The following is an 18,798-nucleotide window of genomic DNA, read 5'->3' as shown; positions in this document are numbered from 1 at the left end:
TGTGTGTGTCCCCCCACCGTGTGCGTCTAACACATTTGGTCGCTCGGGTTTTATTTCTTCCCTCTGTAAAACATGAGAGTGTAACTTCCACCCCAGCCTCGTTAGGGCGCGAGCTGCCGACGTGGGGTCCCCCCGGGACCAGGCATTGTCACCGGGTAGTAAAACCTCTTTAATGGGGCGGGCTTAACTTTTAAGTTATGGTTAATGTTTTTAACAGTAACTGGTGTTTCCTCTGCCCTTCGCGCCCAACCATTAGCCAGGTGTTTTTGTCACACAGGGTGGAAAAATAAAAGTAATCTCACCGTACAGCTGGGCCCTCGGTGAGGTGCGGGAGGAGGATGGCCACAGATGCAAACTGGGGATCACAGAGATTGGACGAGTGGGTTAAAAGGCTCCTTGTAAACGCTTGGCAAAATACAAGCCCTGGAAATGAGATGGCTTTATTTTCATTTTTTTTACTATAAATAAGTATAGAAGATTTAAATTTGGCATACCATGTGCTTATATGGCTTGCTCTGTGTAATCTTCTAAATAAATAGATTTAAACAATTTTTTTTGTTGTTGTTCTCCCCTTTAATATGGCATCCACTCGACTTCCTTGTAAATGCGAGACGGGCCTGACTCTGATCTGCCTTATGCTGTAAACTGTGTTTATGGAGCTAGAATTGGGGTCATTAATTTTCTTTACATCAAAAGAAGTCGTTTCTTTTAAATGAGAAGCCTGTTTCACCTAGTAATTCGCTTTAACTGCTCATTTGAAACTTTTGACATTTGATAGCAATTTTAAACATTGCCAGATGAGGCTGACGCGGTCAGGACCTGCAGGTGCTTCCCTGTGTGCCCAGCTCGGATCAAAGGAGCGAGCCCAGGGATGTGCCTGGCCGCGGATGGGGCACCCGGCGCTGGAAGGTGCTTTTTTCTGGTGCTGTTTGAATAGATGCTGTGTGTCAGCCTTGGCAGGAATTTGCTGGGAGGGCTCTCCCTTGGAAAGGTTTCTGCAGAGGGCTGTGCTGTTTGTTTTTCTTGGGAGATAGACTGCGTGGCCTTTGTTTTGCTTGGGGCTTAATAATGCTTGCAGCACTGAGTTTTAATATTTTTTAAGTCTAACCAATAGCACTTTCTGCTGAAGGGGTAGGAAAAAAGTTTCTAAAATATTAATTACTGGTTTTTTTTATGACTAATATATGTTAATTTAGTATTATCGTCTTCTGGGAGGCTTGGAGGGAAAGAATTTTCTTGCTCATGAGGGTAAGCAAATGGTGCATCTTCAAAGGCATTTTTACCAGGATCCAAACCTCAATAAAGACAGGAGAGAGAAAAATGAAACAGTGTCTTTCACTTGATTTTGTAAACCAGTTCAATAATGTGAATGCAATTTATTGTTCACTCACCAGCAGGAATAGCTTTCCTTAGCCTGAGAAGTACCTTTTTTTTTCAATTTTAAGTCAGTAAATAAACAATAATTTAGGTTACGGTGGAAAAAGCAACTTCTTTTAATGGCTTTGGCTGCAGAATGATGTGATGCTAGATATATTCACAGTGGTTTCTATCAACACTGTACTGTGTCTTCTGAGATAGATTAAAAAATATTGCAGGACTAGTCCAGCAGCTGAAAATTAGATAAATTTTGTGCTGCTGCTGCAGAAGTTAGGCAGTGTTTTAGGTCTTTCTGAATTCAGAGCAAAGGGAAATAGCACAGCTGAAATAGAGTAATGAGCAAAGCCAAAGTACCAGCGCCAAGACTTCTTAAAAGAGTTTTATTGATGTGTGTTGTAATTAAAACCAGCATTAGTTAGTTTTCTAATAGGACATTCATTTCCTAGAGAGCAATTGCAGCTTGGCATAAAGTATTACATTTTTAAAAATGAGTACTGATCTGGGGATACCCCCAGCATATGTTGGATGTCTGGCTTACTAGCTTTGTGTGCCCTCATTATTAACAAGCAAATTAAATATTTTCACTTAAAATAATTACAGGAATAAACCTTTGGCTGTGCTGTGATTTCATTAAAACCTTAATTGTTTAGAGAGCTCAACGAGAGCGTATGAAGTTGGGTCAGTTTTACTGCACGGCATTACTCTTGATAGCAGGTTTACAACAGGGCTGGATTTAATCTCTTGACTAATCTTAACAGTAGCAGGCCCGGGATGGGAAGGTGTTTGTGTGTTTCAGGAGATAGGTAACTCTATCTCTGAACTGGAAACACAGACCTGGGTTTTAAAATGCCTGGGCAGCCTTAAAATGAACTAGCAAGCGGGGGGGGAATTGCTCTGTGGAAACAAAATAGGTGTTGCTTTTAAATCAGCTTCTTAGTGTGCACATTGTCACACCTTCACACATGGCTGTAGGCTCAAATCTATTTCTCATCAAAGCAACTCTAGCATAAGGGAATATTGCGACCATCTGGGTTGCAAAGATCGGAAATAACGGTCCTCGCTAGCAGAGGAGCCAGCTGTGGGCAGCGCCATGTAAACTGGATTTTTATGCCACTTGATTAATAATTTCTGAGGGCGAGGACAACAAAACATTTACCAGGTCACGCACTGATTTTTTTTAAATACTCTAAAGTCTAATTTTCCTGGGTTTAAGGTGGTGGTATGCCTTTGAAGCGAATTATGATGTTTGAAGGGTCAGCATCTCAACTAATGTTGTTCCTGAGCATGGGAAACACAGGTGTGTTAGATGTCTCCAATGGAGAGTTAATTAGGAGAATGAGCAGTTATCAAGTATACCGCAGCTCCACTGTTCAGTTCTGATGATAATTTTCATGCTGGGTCTCATACAAATGAATTCACTTATGGATTATTAATCTGCTGTGACCTGCAAGTCTTTTAGGGTATTTGGGGAAAAAAAAAGCTGAGAGTTACCAGAACAGATCCAATTCCAAGTACCAGAAAGAAGTACTTCCACGGGTGGAGAGCAAATCACAGAGAACATTTGTCTCTTTCTTTCTTTTTATCCTTCTGCATTGTTTTAACTCAGTATGTTTTTTCTGCCTCTCCTCCCTTCTTTAGGACCCACGATTATCAGCTTTAATTTTCGACAAGCTTCAAGTGCCTGACTATTTACAGAAAAACAGGAATGAAGGAGAGAGCAGATGTGAAACTTGTGCCACTCACTTGAATCAGCTGAAGCAGGAAGCCATTCAGATGACGCACACCCTCACTCAAGCCAGCTACCCAGAGATGCCCGACCTCCCGCCCAGCGCCGGCGCGGTGGCCAGCATGGTACCCAGGATGGTCACAGTCTCTTCTCAAAGAGACCTGCCGCTCATTGCTGGGCAGGTGGGCAGGCAGCCTGGAAAGTCGCCGAATCTCTTCTCTGGAGCAGAGAGGAAGAAGGGACTTGGGTGGTCTCAAGGTGCGGGCAGTTTTCCAAACTCCAGCGTTCAAGTGACGGTGGCCCCCAGCGGTCTCAGCGGTGCTCTGAGCTCGGTCACCATCCAAGCTCAGCAGTACCTTGAGGGCATGTGGAGTATCTCCAGGGTGAACAGCTTCCTGCCTCAGGCTTGTCTAGTAAGTAGTAATAATTCAGATGCTTGAGTTTTGTTTATCTGGGTGGATATACAGAGAGATAAAGATAAAATTTGAGATGTGTGCATATTTATCTTAGAGGGGATCAGCTAATGGTATTCTAAACCATGTTTCAAGAGCTGAAGAGCTGAAAAAGAGCTATGAATGATGTTCAGTCAGATGTCACAAGGAATTCGCTTTTTTATGTCAGATGGTGAGATCCTTTCCTCAGGTGTTTTTGCATCTATTTTAGCTCCACGTATGCAGGTGATGTTATTTGGCTGTCACATACTTGGTGACCCCTTTAGAAAAACATAAAAGGCCCAGTTTGTCACTCATGAAACTCTGGAAGCTTCATGGGATTATATCAAAGATGAACTCGACCCTCAAGCCTAGTACTGAAATTCTAAGGCTGTGTTCAGTTCAGCAGATGCTGTTGATAGACTGTGATGGAGAGCATTAATCTTCAGGTTAGATGTGCTGCAAAACAGTTTGCTGTGAAGGAGGGTGTTCAGAAGGTTTCTTCAGAGCCACATGCCTGTAGATGTCATTGCACTTGAGTTTTAAGCATTGATGTTGATTTCCTGTATTCTGTGTATATTTTAAGAATTCTTCTGGGGAAATGAAAAAGCTTTGTAAAGGTGCATGTTACCTTTAAAAGCAAGTTCACTACAGATCTGTGACTCTCTGTGGAACCATGCTAAGAAGAAGGATATAGTGACTGATTTTGACTAAGATTTATTCCTAAACAATTTTCCCATGGTAGTGAACAGGGGAGCATGAGTAATGATGAAATGTGTACTAAGAGAAGTCATGGTTTTCGCTTAAAGATGTTGTAGCAGATCTTGCAAGACCAGGTATGTTGGTGTTAGGCAGCTTTAAATTTAACATGATGCCTTACGTGCTGTTGCATGTAAACACTACCTAATATTGCTTGGTAGCTTCAGCTGGTTGAGCTCCCAAAATCATCAGAGATAAATATTTAAGAGTGCTGCTGTATAGCCTTACTTTCAAAGGGTGGCGGTTGGTGTTTCCTTCCAGAAAAAGCTTGGAGATGTGATTCCTCCCTCCCATACTTCTCTCGCATATGGAAGCTTGTGAATGGACACACATCCCACCTCTGAGGGGTCCCCATTTAAATCCATTGAATTTTCACTGATGTCAGATCTCTCTCTGATGATTTTACATTGAGAAAAGGGAGACAAATGGCCCATTCAGCTCTTCATAGTTTATGAGGAACTGCTGCTATGAGTGCTTTTCTCTAAAACGCTGCTCCATGCATTAGGGATCAATTTGGCCAATGCAGGGCATATGATATTTTTAATTATCTTTTTAAATTCTGTGTATATCACAGAAATATAGAAAAAAATGAGAAGGCTACAGGGTATCAGAGGCCCACACTCTCTGGAAGCCAAAGTATTTCAATTTCTCTGTTCATTCTTTGTCTGCCCTTATTCTTGTCTTAAATAATTTACTAACAGCCAGCTCCAGATTTCTTCCTGCTTAACCATGCTGACTGATAGATGTGGTTTTCCCTAATCACTGCTTTATTCTAAGATAAAACTGAGTTGCCTCATTTAACCCCTGTGAAGGAAAAATGTGTATAATGCAACAGAGCTTAAGTGTGATCTAGGAATGTGCAAAGAAACTCAGTAGCCTGGAAAACAGTGACCTTTGATGAAAGGACAAATGCTGTTAGACTGTGAGTGTTGGAGGCTGCTTGGATGTGATCCAGTCATCTGCAAGGACACTTTAGATTAAGGAGCAGTTTTTGGAGAGAAGCTAGGCTTCAGTTGTTTTTTCTCTTCCTTTTTTTTTGTTTTAAATTAATTTAAGCCTAAATTACTCTGTTGTGCATCTCTGCCCAGATTGTGCTTTCTGTGTCTGTCTGAATTCTGCTACTTGCCTTTTGTATTATTAAGAGCCTTGTGTCTGATGGGGAGGTGAGGCAGAAAGTGCTTCCCCTACGCTTTTCCCCAGAGGAATCACAGGTGTTGGAGGAAATAGGATTGGAGGGATTTCAGGAACTGGCTAGTCTAGCCCTTGCCTAGGACAGCATCCACTGCAGGATGTTCTTGTCCAGTGCTCACCTCGCCTCATCTTACAGTTTTGCAAAGACTGGGATTCCCCAGCTTTTGTTGTCTGTCAAGTCTGAGCTTCCTTTCCCATCAGAAAAGTTTTATTAATTTATTTATTATTTTTTTTATTTTGGCTGTTCTTTCCTGACGTTGCAGACAGGGTTTAGGTTTAAGATTAATCCAGGAGAAAGCTGTGGATATACATGCTTTTTGGAGATGTCTGTCTTTAGTAACCTTTCCCATCTTCTTGTGGGGTGAAACTGGTGTGGCTAGAGGAGTTCTGGAGCAAGAAGAATTGCAGTAGAAAGGACAGCATTGGATGTATTGTTTATTATGTGTAGCGTGATTGCATCTTGGAGTCTACAGTGCGCATCGATGCAAGATATCACACAAATGCAGAAGAAAAAGATGGTCCCTTCCCCTGGGAGCTTAGACTCTCAGTAGTGATGTGAGTTATTTTGACCACTCTGTAAATACCCCCGTTTCACTCGGACTCTCTAATTTTGCCTTGTTTTCTTACCAGAGGGTTGCTCTTGAAACAAGTGCTGAACTCCCTGGTTGGAAACTTATCCCAGTGCTTTACATCTCAGTGATTTAACTTGATGCTCCGTCCAAAGTGAACGTGATTAGTTTTCTAGATGGGAAGACAGACACAGGTAAAGGCTGGGGTTTGTCTCAACTATTTTTAGCTGCCAAGAAGACAGGTGTTTATTCTAAGCTAATTTCCGAGGCTTCCTTTATAGTTGCGGAAGAGCAACAGGCACCTCCAAGAGATGCTTTGTCCTTCTCATCTTTTGGGTGTCTGTCTTGACTTGCCTTGTCCGCTGAAGATGCCCGTCACAGAGCCCCAGAGGGTGATGTGGAGCAAACCTTTGCTCAGGTGGCCAACGTGGGGTGTCGTGTGCCTAGTCCCTTGCAGGGATGAAAATAGGCTCCAGTGTATGCCTGCCCAACCACCGGGCACCTCGTAGCTACAAGCATTTCTCCAGGTTCCATGTTTTTTATTTATGGTTAGTTTTAATAGTGGCAGTAGGGGAATTGTCTGTGGAGAGAAAAAAATTACTTTATTTCTGCTCTTCTCATCTCCCTCCCCAAATTCACATGTATTGCCTTGTAATGTCACTTATGGTTGTGAAAACACTTCTGAGCTGAATGTTGGGGGTGAGGAGTGCAGGCCATCGTAAACGTTTAATTTATGTTTGGAGTTCAAGTGTGAAAATCCATTATATAGATTATAAATTTTTTGAACAGGAACGTGTCTTTGAAGTATAATGTGGGTGCTGCTCAAACCGAAATAATACCTGTGGGCTTTGGGTGCCTTGAAGAGGAACAGTAATTAAGGATCCAGAGGAAGGTCCGGGGAGGGGAAGACTGGGATTGCAACCGAGGTGCAAAAGGTGAAGATGTAATCATCTGCTTTACCCAAGTGGCCTGTTGTGAAAAATTGCAAAAAATAATCACCAGCAGCAGTGATAAGTAGCCTGACCAGAGAGCGAGCACTGTGGAGGGGAGGGGGCTGGTATAACTGATGGCTGATTTGTAGTGGATGACTGACAACTTTAATTAATAGATAGTTTTATATTGATGTTTTTAATTCTACGCCTGACAAGTGAATATAGGGTTACTGCTCAGATGAAAAAACATGTCAGCACTCAGCGTTGCCACTCAGTTTCACGCAGAAGCAGAGGAGCAAGGGCAGTTTAGGCTTCCTAGATGTGTTTGAACCTGACTGAGAGGTGGGAAATGAAAACCACTGAAAGTACCTTGTACACGTATTAGAAGTACCTGCATGTACTGTGGGAAAAAAAGAGGTCTCACTGTATGCTTTCAGTTGGCCGTGGTGTTAGTATGCGGCGTTATCTACTGCGTAGAAGTGGTGAGGTAGCAATGCCGTGTGCTGTGAAGACATCATAGTGAAATAGAGCTTGTTTTGCAAATGGCTTTTTCTTTTCCCTTATGCAAAATGAAGTTCTTGCCACACTGTATTTCTAATTCGAATATATACAAATGGTACTGGTTGTAAGGCAAAATATTATGGCTCCTTGAATCTTTACCAGTTTCTAAGTTGCTTTAAAAATGTATTAAAAAATGCACCATTAGGAAATTGGAAAAGTTGGAGCACTGGATAATTGAAAGTGACTTCAGTAAAACTTTTAAAACGTGTATATAAAATTGTAAATTTATCAATAGACCAATGTATGTCCCTGAGTATTCACAAATTTAAGTTAGGTATAAGTTTGTGGCCTGGTTCAGAGAGGGAGGGTTCACCCATAGCATATGTAAATGGGTGCATATGCTCTAAAGTTAAAGGAGTTACATTCATTTGTTTTATGTGAAAAATCTCTGAAAGTTATTTTAGTCACAATTCAAGCTTTTCTGTAGTTCTTAGGAATAAGTCTCATGCTTACCCTAATGTAAACCAGATGGATTCATCTGAGGGTAGTTCAGCCTCTGATGACTTTCCTAAATCTGCTTTGTTTGTTTATAGTAAGAATGACTTACGTTTTGCTTGGAAGATGCAATAAAAAGCTGACTGTGGAAAACAGAGGAATGACAAGATTTACTTTCCAGCATTTACTTTTTTACTTTGATAAATGTCATACCAAATGGATCTCTAAATTAATTTTTAAAATCCTTCTTGATAGCTTTCTCAGTGACCTTTTATTAATACAGTGCATGAAATATATTTTGTAACGAAACAATTAAAATGTAGTGCTTCGGCCATAAATCTTGTCTGTGAGACATCTGGATGACTTTGAGCTTTGGGACATTTCTCAGACTCTACATGTAACATTTTGTCTCTGCAGAAGTCAGTAGCAAACCCCAGACAGGTGATGGGGCCGGGGTTGCATAGAGACTTTTCTGTTTTCTCTTCAGCTTTAGTGGTGGTGGTGCTACCGCTTTCGTAGAGGAAGTACATAAAGGGAAGGGGGTGGTAAAAAAAAGAATAAATTTTTCAAAGCTAGTGTTGGTCACTCTCCATAACAAGTCTGAACAGCAGAAGGAAACCTTTTGATCCAAGTTACTAAATGCTTTTCTCATACCAACCTAATTTATAGCCCCCATGGAAATGACTTCTCTTGAGACTGTTGCACCTTGGCTGGGCAGTATTGCCTCGCGTTGCGCTTCGCTGCCTTAGCAAATGCGGAGGGAGGGGTGTGACGTGGGAGGAAACGCTGCTACCGGAGCCTTGCATTCAGTCGGCGAGACCTCTGCCCCAGGTAGCAGAGCAGCTTAGGAAGCGTGGGTTGGAAGTTCAGCCTTAAACACGCAGATAAAGCCGTCTCCCTCTGTTTTGTGTAGTTGCTAAGGGCTTCATGCTCTTCTTCCCTGTATTGCCCTCAGTGTAGGATGCTGATGGTGAAAATGAGGTATACCCAGCTATCAGAGTGACTTAGGAGAAATGTTAAGAGTTGACAGAAAAGGTATTGGCTACAAGATGGAAGTGAGCATTTTCTTAGGTGAAGGTGTGGATTGCATCTCCGTTGTGTATTTGACACTTCTGCCATACTATTGGTTTTACCGTGCGGGACAGAGTAACTATTCTCAGGACTCAGACCCTCTTGAGGCTCAAGTTACCACCTGAAAACAGTTCTTTTGATCCTTCACCCCTCTAGGCTAAGCAGTTGTTATTACAGCTCTCACAGGAAAACAAGTCCCTACTCGCCTTTGTTGACAATCGAAGTCAACAGGCAATAATAAAGAATGTTGGCCCAGACTTCACCTGTACTCATCAGAGGTACATTTAAGACAAGTAGACTGTAGAGGTTATGTGCAAATGATAATCCATGGGATTTACCTTTGGCCCACAGGTTATTCTCTCATCCAGCAAGTGTATCATAAGCTACACTAAGTTAAAAAGTCCCCTCCTTTTTTTACCCCAATATTTAAATTTTCTACTCTTGTCTTTGAACTAGTTTCTTTGGGATGGCCTTTTCTGTTCACTCAATTCACTTTCAGCTTCTTTTGCTTCTGACTGGTCTCTTTATACTGTGCGTGTGCTCCACTATGAACTCGCCCGTGAACCAACTGCTAATCAATGCATCCCACGCCACCCCACCATTAGAAATCACCTTACACGAAAGGCTTCTACGTTTTGGCTGGAGCTCAGAAGTGTCATCCAACATTTGAGAAAACACTTTTACATCGGCTATATAGAGTCTTTTAGGAGGCTACCATTGATCTGCATTGGCTACATTGGTTGTTAAGGGTGGGCTGCAGCTGAATAATGCCCTTTGGTTTCAGAGGTTAATGCAACAGAGAAAACAGGTATATCCAGGCTGAGCTCAGACCTTAGTTGTCTGCAGACTGGTGGAGAGAAGGTCTTTTGCAGTGGTGTTTGTATACCCCATGGAAGGAACTGATTTGCATGGCTGGATGCAAGTGTGGACTGCCCAGTCATCCTGATTGCTGTAAAATAGGATTGAACATAGTACGTTTTTTGGAAAGCGCTTGGAATTCAACTTTTGCTGGAGCAAATTTAGCATAGGCTGTGTACTGCAGTGGTGGCATGTTGAGGTTGTGGGACTCCAGGTAGTCAAGCTGTGCGCAGCGTGAGCGTTGCTGAAAGCGTCTGTCATTGTTTTGTGGCGTGAGTGGCTGAGCATGTGGCAAATATTGATGCTCTTTGTTACTTGCAGCTAGAATCGCTGAAATGCCCTGGGTGGTAGTATCTGAAAGGAGGTTGAAAAAGCATCAATAGAAAATGTGTCTACTTTTCTGTTTCAGCACTTGGGAGAGAATTTATGATGTATAGATAGAGTTCATAGATGTTTCAAGCATTTCATATATGTGTGTTTAATGGAATGGATTGCCACTTTACTGAACGTAGCATCAAATCAGCTCTGTTAATTGAAAAAGATTTTTCACATTATTGCTAATGATGTGACACAGTTTTGTTAGAGATGGTGCATAAAATGGTGCTACTTGAAATGACATTAATGTATGCATTTAAATTCCTTTTTTCCCATTTATGTGCATTATTGATTTTATTTCATTGTTGAGGAGATAATGGATTTATACTTAGAATACAGTCACCATAATCAATGATGAGATGATTAGACTTATAAATAGAACTTTAAAACTACTATGAGGTAATTTCCCAGTGTAACAAAGGATCAATAATTAGAGGTTTGCTTTGAATCTGGAAGTAGCACTTGTAAGCGTGAGACACTTCTAGGCAAGTAAGTGCGTATAAATTATTATACAAACTGATACTGTGGTTAGGCATTTTCCAGAGTTGACCTATTATTGTTTCTGTTTTGGTGCCCAAGTGCTTATGAACTAATTCCTCTGGGTTTGCATAGCTGCCAGTATCTCAAAACTGGAGGAGTTTGTTCTTTTCTGATACCTTAGTTGAAGAAGGCATTTGAAAGGTGCCACAGGCAGGAGTCCATTGCTGTGTCTTTGGTGGTGTTAGGCAAAGATAATGGATCTACTATTTAGAACCTCCCCCTTCTGCTTCTCAAAAATCACAGTGGTAAAGCTGGGCAAGGCAGCTGGCTGTTGTGGGGAGGTAGAAGGCTGTGGTAGGATGAAGAAGGGGAGAGCGTCCCTTGTGATGCCTGGCTTGGGGAGCGTCTGGGTTTAGTTGGTCCGTGCAGAGTAGCTGTGTAGACATCCACCTGAGTCTCACCAGCCTCTCCTGATGACTCTGATGTGCGCATGAGGGCCTATGGTAACAGCGCAACCTCCTGTAACTAGCTAAGCTAAGAAAGAGTCTAGTGAAAAGATTGTATGGGAATGATAAGAACATAAGGTATATCCTGCTGGGTCTGAGCCGCAGCCCGTCTAGCGGAGGGCTGTCTGCAGCAGCAGAGCTGGAAATGGTGTTTAGGGAGAGCCGTGGGGCCTCGCTGCTTTCTGCAGTCTGCTCATACTCCCCATCATGCGCGGTTGGGGATGTATCAGGGACACATCCCTGTCTGTTCTCTGTTGTATCTGTTTATGGACCTGCTGTCCAGGAATTTATCTAGTCTCTTTCTGACCCTGCTGGCACTCTGCCTCCACAGCCTCCTGTGTCAGCAGGTTCCACAAGTTCATTATCCCAGTGCAAAGAAGTACTCATTCCCTTTCAGCTTAGCCACCACCTCCATGGCTTTCTAAACCTCAGCCAGATCCCCCTCAGCCTTCCTCTCTACAAACTAGAGTCCTAACCTCTTTGATCTCACCTTCTAGGGCAGCCATTCCATCCTCTTGACCAATTACTTGCTTGACGCTCTCATTTCCCTTACTGCACCACTACTGTCTCGAGGTGCTGGACCAGGACTGCACCTGGTACTCAGTGTGTGCACCCTCCCCTCCTTGTTCTCAGTGCCCTGCCTGGTGTTGTCCAGAATTTTTGGTGTGGGTTTTTTTGTGGTGTGGTGGTTTTTTTTTTTTTTTTCCCTGTTGCTACATCTTGAAGCGATGATTTCAGCGGAGCTGTCAATGGCCTTTAGATCTTCTGAGGTGTAACTGCCAGTTTTGAGTTCAGCATCATTTAGGTGTGGTTTAGATTACTTTTCCCTAAATGCATGGTCTTATCTATGTCAAATGTCACCTGTCACTTCTTCACCTACTCACATTTGGGAAGTTCTTCTGGAGTTCCTCATCACTGGCATGGCATTTGGCCATTTGAAAGAGCTTTGGGACATCTGCAGACTTGGAGATTTCACTCCAGTCATAGTGAGTCCTGGCTGTCTGTGTGTTTGGGTTACATGGTTTCCACGTGGGGAGCAAGCAGCAGGCCAGCAGGGAACAGCCACAAGGGAAAGAGAACAGCATCTGCACAGCTCTGTCCCTAATTTGGAAGCTTGGTGTCCTTCAACAACGATCGCATAGTCAGAGCTGTCCCTGTGTTTGCGAACTTAATGCTGCTCCGTGAGTTTGCCTGTAACTGAACCTTGTTCTCTAGATTTGGGTTTGCTAAAGGCACAGTTTTCCCTTCGTATAATTGAGGACTTGTTCCTCTTCAAGCAAGACACCAGACAATGTGTGCCTTGCATGTGGTAGCTGTCAGGCAGCAAGGTCCCAAGGGATGTTCTATTTAAAGTAGTTAAATGTAATATATAAGTGGTTCAAGCATGATTGAAATAGGAAATATATATGACAGTCTCCATCCACCTTTGCCTTTATTTACTGACCTTTTTATGTCATTCGTTATAACAATATAATGATTATGGTAAGATTGTAAGACCTGTAATTCTTGGGAACAGGGTTATTCCATTTTGCTGAATAGAGAGTAATCAAGGCACAGTGATATTTTGGTTGAGTTGCCTAAAGTAATTGAGAAATTTTGTCGTGGAGTCAGGAAGGCGGCACAAGTTCTCCCGATTCAAAGCTCTGTACATGTCCTGTGTTTCGCTGCTGTTTGAGACGCATCTGTGGAAGTCAGTCCTAATGGAAAAGCATTTGTCTTCTTGTAGGAAACTTGATCCTAAACTGACAGAAATTTGCATTATTATGAGCTTGTTAATGAATTCCTTCGCTTGCTCCTACCAGCCTCTGACAAAAAGCAGGGATTCAACTGTATGTTTGTCCACTTGAATAAACAATTAATTTTTAATTTTGACCACAATAGTAAATTAAAACACCCTCAGCAGTACACAGCTATATTTTTTTTTGGCTTTGGAGGCTGTAACTATTGTAATACATGTCACCAGGGAGGGCTCTGGGCAACACTTTCTGATGTTTGCCTGCAGGCATTAGAAGAAACAGTTCCTCTAGTCTGGCTGTTTTAAACTCGCTGCATGTGAAAAGTCCCAATTTGAGAGCATTTATGTGCAGCAGGATCTACATCCTTCTTGATAGTGCTTTCTCATGTCATCCTGACTTTCCAAGCGGTGGGTTTACATGTGCAGATATGAAGGTGATGTTTGTGTGACTCGTGGTCAGGTAGCTGTGAAGAAGCGGGGGGAGATGCCCAGTGGCACCTTTGTGCTACCAGAGCCTTGGCTGCAGACGCCCTTCCAGTGTGGGAACGTGGGCAGACTAAAGGAAGGGACAGGCATTTTGTAGATGAAGGATGCCTGCCCAAGACCTTAATAAATTTCTTGGGGACCAAGGAGCACAGTTTAGGAGAGATCTTGGGCCAAGGTGAGATCAGGATCCCCTGGTCAGAGGGGAACAAGCTGCCTCTTCTCCACCCTTGTTCTGCCAAGGGCATCAGCTCTGGATGCAGCTGGGTGCATGTGCCCTGCAGTTGAAGGATGAGGTCCTCTCCATGCATGAAGCACAGACTGCTAGTGATTTTTGGTGGTGAAGATCCAAACACTTAACCTGTTTTAGTAATTCAGAAATTAATCCAAAAAGCGAGTGCCCTGAGGTTGTCTTTGGATCTCCTATATTACTTTCCAGTCTGTGACAGCAGACAAGCCCTCCTATTTAATTCTACTTCTCTGTGATGTTTCTTCTTCTGCCTCATCTTCAAAGATCAATGATAAGCCAGGCATTAGCAGCTCTTGTAGCAGAAAACCTGTTTTGGGGGAAGGGTTATTGTGCTCTGCATTTGATTCACATTGAACACGAGATGTACATAGAAGTCTGCATCTACAGGTTTATGCATTCTTGTTACCATATTGCAGCTGCAAGTTATAAAATGACTACAGTAGTGTATTGTAGATATAAAATGCCCTAGTTATTTTATAATGAGCCCCGGCAGAAACACTGTCAAAAGGCAGTAAAAAGTTTATCCAGAACATGTTTCACTTCAGCCTGGTGTATACTGCACGGTTAACTTTACATAACGCTAGGCAGTCTGAGGAGGAGACGTTTCACACAGAAGATGTATGCGGGACTTATCTGTGCTTACGGGAAGGAAGGGTTTATTGTATGAGCATTATCCAGATAGAGATTTACATCACATTTGTTCCAGTTAGTGGTAGTAAGTCATAAGAGTCTTAGCATGAATCATTTAGGGGAAGAATTATTGTTTTATCATATGCAAACAGTAGATTTAATATATTGCAAAATCATTAGATCAAGCAGTTTTTACAATTTAATTGTCTGTGACATTTCAGTCTGAAAGGGGAATATAGTAAGTTAAAGCAAATGCTCAAAATTCTATATGCCTGCCTGCTAGTCAGAAGGGGGTAAAACCAACTTTTTTTAAAAAAAAAGGCCCCCGTACAGACTCTGGCGTGCAATTCACTGTTGAAGCCCTGCTGAATGCTTTCATTATGGGACCAATTTTTTGAAATAAAATAAATTGTATTGAGTTCTGACTCTGATTACACAGATGTGTATCAGGCTCGTTGATGCTTTTGTAATTTTCTCCATTCCCTCTTCTATGAATCTGTTCTTGATACTTATATTTAGACATAATTTCTCATGACTTTCTGTTGCAGCTCTATCCAGCCTTCTGGTTTTCATTTACCATCGCAGTGCAGTCCCAGGATTGATCTATTTTTCTCAAGATTCTTATATTCCCATGTTTTTCTTGCCTGCCTCCAGGCACATATTCTGCACAAGTCACAGAGACAAAGTGTCAGCACCTAGCTTGGCTTTTGTGGATCCATGGACAAAGGTCAATGTCCAGAGAATGGGAAATATTCAGGAAACTGGAAACATTATGGCTTAGTTTTTGGCTTTGCACTTCAAACCTGCAAAGAGCTTGTTTAGGTGGTAATGGCCTGACAGTATACTGTGTACCTGGAAATTTAATCTGTGGCCAACTTCTTTACAGTATACTTTTGGACTAGTCTGACTTGTTTAAATCTGGGCAGGTGTTTCCTGCCATCTGGTCGCAGCAGGGAGCCTGTGTGCTGGGAATTGACGATGGGGCAGCGATGCCCCTGCTCTGCCCAGCACGCCTCCGCAGCCTGAGGATGTCGGGTCGCCTCCGTCCCTTCCTGCCCTCTCCCCCAGCCTTTGGCCAGCTTCACTGGGAACAACTCATGCTGGCCTTGCTTGTTGTGGCCCTGCCAAGCTCAGCTGCGTCTGTGGATCCTGCCGGCCAACACGCAGCGTGTTTAGCTCCGCTCCCGTGTCCTCGGGATGGGCGCTGGGACCTGGTGCTGAACCCCTCCATGATGCAGGCACCGATATGAAGCACCGAGACGTTGGTCGCTCCTGCACATGCAAAACGCCTGGTGTGACATTTTCAAGTGTTGTCCTTGCTGTGTTCTTACTGGTACCAGTTTTCCTGTGGCTTTGGAGCGAGTAGAGGGACAGGGTCCTACAGGGCAGTTTCGGAAATCCTTCCTTTGAGCATTAGCTCGTTTCCAGACGGTTAGTGGCTTTTGTTCGGCAAAACTTTTCTGAGAAAATGAAAACAAACATTAATCTCTGGATGCAGAGCCCTATGACACTTTAAATATTCAGTACAGTCAGTAACACTTTATAGTGGTTTCTGTGTTTGATCATGAGTGATTTATGAAAATTTAGTAAATGGTGAAGCATAGTTCCCTCTCAGCTGCAGACTGGAGGGAACTGCAGACTCCTCTCCCTGTGCAGACTTGCGTGCTTAAAGTCATGCAAAGTTCGGACCAGGGGTCCGTACTGGGACCAGTACTCTTTAATATCTCCATCAGTGACATAGGCAGTGGGATTGGGTGCACCCTCAGCAAGTTTGCAGATGACACCAAGCTGAGTGGTGCGGTTGACATCCCTCTCCTCTGGATGAGGATTGGATCCCATCTCCATTGGGATGCCATGCAGGAAGACCTGGACAAGCTCAAGGAATGGGCCCGTGTGAACCTCATGAGGTTCAACAAGGCCAAATGCAGGGTCCTGCACCTGGGTCGGGGCAACCCCCAGTATCAATACAGGCTGGGGGATGAAGGGATTGAGAGCAGCCCTGCTGAGAAGGACTTGGGGGTGCTGGTGGATGAAAAGCTGGACATGAGCCGGCAATGTGCGCTCACAGCCCAGAAGGCCAACCACCTCCTGGGCTGCATAAAAAGCAGCTGGCCAGCAGGTCGAGGGAGGCGATTCTGCCCCTCTACTCTGCTCTGAGGAGACCCCACCTGGAGTCCTGTGTCCAACTCTGGAGCCCTCAGCACAGCAAAGACATGGGCGTGTTGGAGAGGGTCCAGAGAAGGGCCACAAAAATGATGAAGGGGTGGAACACCTCAGGGTTGGGTTGGACTAGATGACCTTTGAAGGTCCCTTCCAACCCAAACTATTTATGATTCTAGGTTGCTCCCATTTCTTCAGAGAATTACATTTTCCACACAGAATCCCCAGAGAGCATGAAGTAATTCCTGCATTTAGTTTAAAAACAAAGCCCCCTTACCTTATTTGTGCTCCTTCAGCAGCTGTAAGTGACACAAGCTGAAACTGTGGTGTGACAAACCAGAGTGCTGGGGAGGGTCCCGTTTGCTTGACTTTAGTTTTCCTGCCTCAGGGCAAATGACTCGGCCCGGACAAATTTCCTCACACCTCAGCCCTCCTCATCAGCTGAGAGATGTAGCTGTCTGAAGGAGAGCTGAACGGGATGGTACTGGAAAATGCTGTCACTTTGGATGGTGCAAGCAGTCCTTGAAATGAATCCTAAACTTGGAAGTACTTGTTTTGTGCTTTTTCAGCTTCTCACCATGCAGCAAAACTGATGTTAGCTCTGTGTTTAAGATTACTAATCGGGTAGTTGAAGACTTAATGAAAAAGGTGTAGGTTCTCTTCTGCACTAGTCTTCTGACGATTTTATCTTGCATGTCTTACTTCACTTTTTCCCCCTTTACAGGAATCAGTGCTGCCTTCTTGGCTTCCCCTCATCCTCCTTTCATGCACAGAACTGAGCATAAAACTTCCAAATTTACCCAGAAATTACAGTTCGAGTTTTCAGAAGTGTCTAATGTGGGAATGGCAATTTACAGACATACAACTTAGATATGTTGGCTTGGAAAGTATATTAACCATCTGGTATCTGAAATATCAGGGCTGATTTGGATATTTCAAGTTAGATGCCTGATATGTCTGCAATCATTGATCTCTCAGAAATGTAGGCTTCTAAGTTCTCATAGAAATGAAGAAGTGTTAAAAAAGGAATGTATGTTATACATTGCTCATATTTTTATTAAGTGTGAATAGCTTTTACAGGATTTGATCTGTTAACAAATTCCAGTCAATTCTTACAAATATATTATACTTTTCTGTAAAATCCACTGAAGTTTCATCCTAACTCTGCAGATCTCATATTTAGCTTTAGATTATGCCATCTTTTTGATTATGCATTAGTTAAAGGACAGTTGGTTAGAAACATGTTTCTGCATCTGCCTTCTTTTTTTCAATATTTTGCTTAAACGTGATTTTCTTTGTTTCAAAGTCCTGTCATCTAATATAGCCCCTATTGAAAGTGAATGGAAAAACATGTCTTGGGAAGTCAGCTTGACCCTGTAATTTTTAGTCGGAGACAACAGCAAATGTGACAGAGGGTTAAGGTTGTCTTCCTGGCAGAACATATGGGAGTATTCAAACACTAATGTTAGCTTGATAGTGGCTGCTGCCAAGGTTTCCTTCTCTTGCCGGCCATCATGCCACTGGCTGCTGTGCCTGGCAGCCCCTTGGCATGCCAGTTTGTGAGCCCTAGGTACTGGCTCCAGAGTTTCTGGTGTAGATTTCTTAGACTGTAAATTGGTAAGTCTGTAGTAAACTCTGCTTATTATTAGCACTTTGCATTGATTCATGTAACTCAGAAATTCAGATGTCATGTTCGGACCTTTCCCAGCCTGCATTGTTTTCCCCATGCCAGACACTTTCCATGGATGGTGTAGGTCAAGACCACGCATTTGTCGCTTTGCTTTGTGAACGCTCAAGTACCTGCTCATATTGCTGGCATACCATTTTTTGTGCCAGTCTTGACCCATAGCAGTGCTTGGACGCTGCCTTTTTGCCTGCATCGCTAAGTCTTCTGAGACTCCTGTATTGCAAAGTGAAGGATTTTGCAGAGGGTTTATTCAAAGGTTCCAGTTAGGCTTCTAGTGCAAGTACCTTCGCCAGGGTTAATTTAATCTACATGAATATTCTTCTGTGTCTCAGCCTCAGTTCTCTTAGGTAAGCTCTACAAAAGTACTTTTTCGTGTAGCAGTATATGGTAAAGCATGTCAGCCACTCCATAATACTGATAATAGTATTAATCTTTAAAGAGCAGACCTTCAAAAGAGCTGGGTGCACATGCTTCTTGTCGACTTTGCTGGGAACTGGGAATTCAGCACTCAACCTATGGGAATGAGTCCAGATGAAACTCCAGACGGCCTTTCGTGCATCAGTTGAGCACTGCTAGGTTGGC

The 18,798-nt window shown here is 43.1% G+C and overlaps 1 protein-coding gene across 1 annotated transcript in view; it reads left to right on the top strand.

Moving 5' to 3' along the window:
- The window catches only part of KIF26A (kinesin family member 26A), a gene marked incomplete at its 3' end in the record, with an annotated part of 103,978 nt that overhangs the window by 34,945 nt on the left and 50,235 nt on the right, over nucleotides 1–18,798 (top strand). The window contains exon 3 of the mRNA XM_082000429.1: nucleotides 3,016–3,516. Within this exon, the coding sequence (XP_081856555.1) occupies nucleotides 3,016–3,516 (501 nt within the window). The remainder of the gene's footprint in view (nucleotides 1–3,015; nucleotides 3,517–18,798) is intronic.

This window comes from Phaethon aethereus (genome assembly GCF_964289735.1).
Source record: "Phaethon aethereus genome assembly, chromosome: 5".
NCBI classification, from domain to species: Eukaryota; Metazoa; Chordata; class Aves; order Phaethontiformes; family Phaethontidae; genus Phaethon; species Phaethon aethereus.
This window is presented reverse-complemented; position numbering and strand designations above follow the sequence as displayed.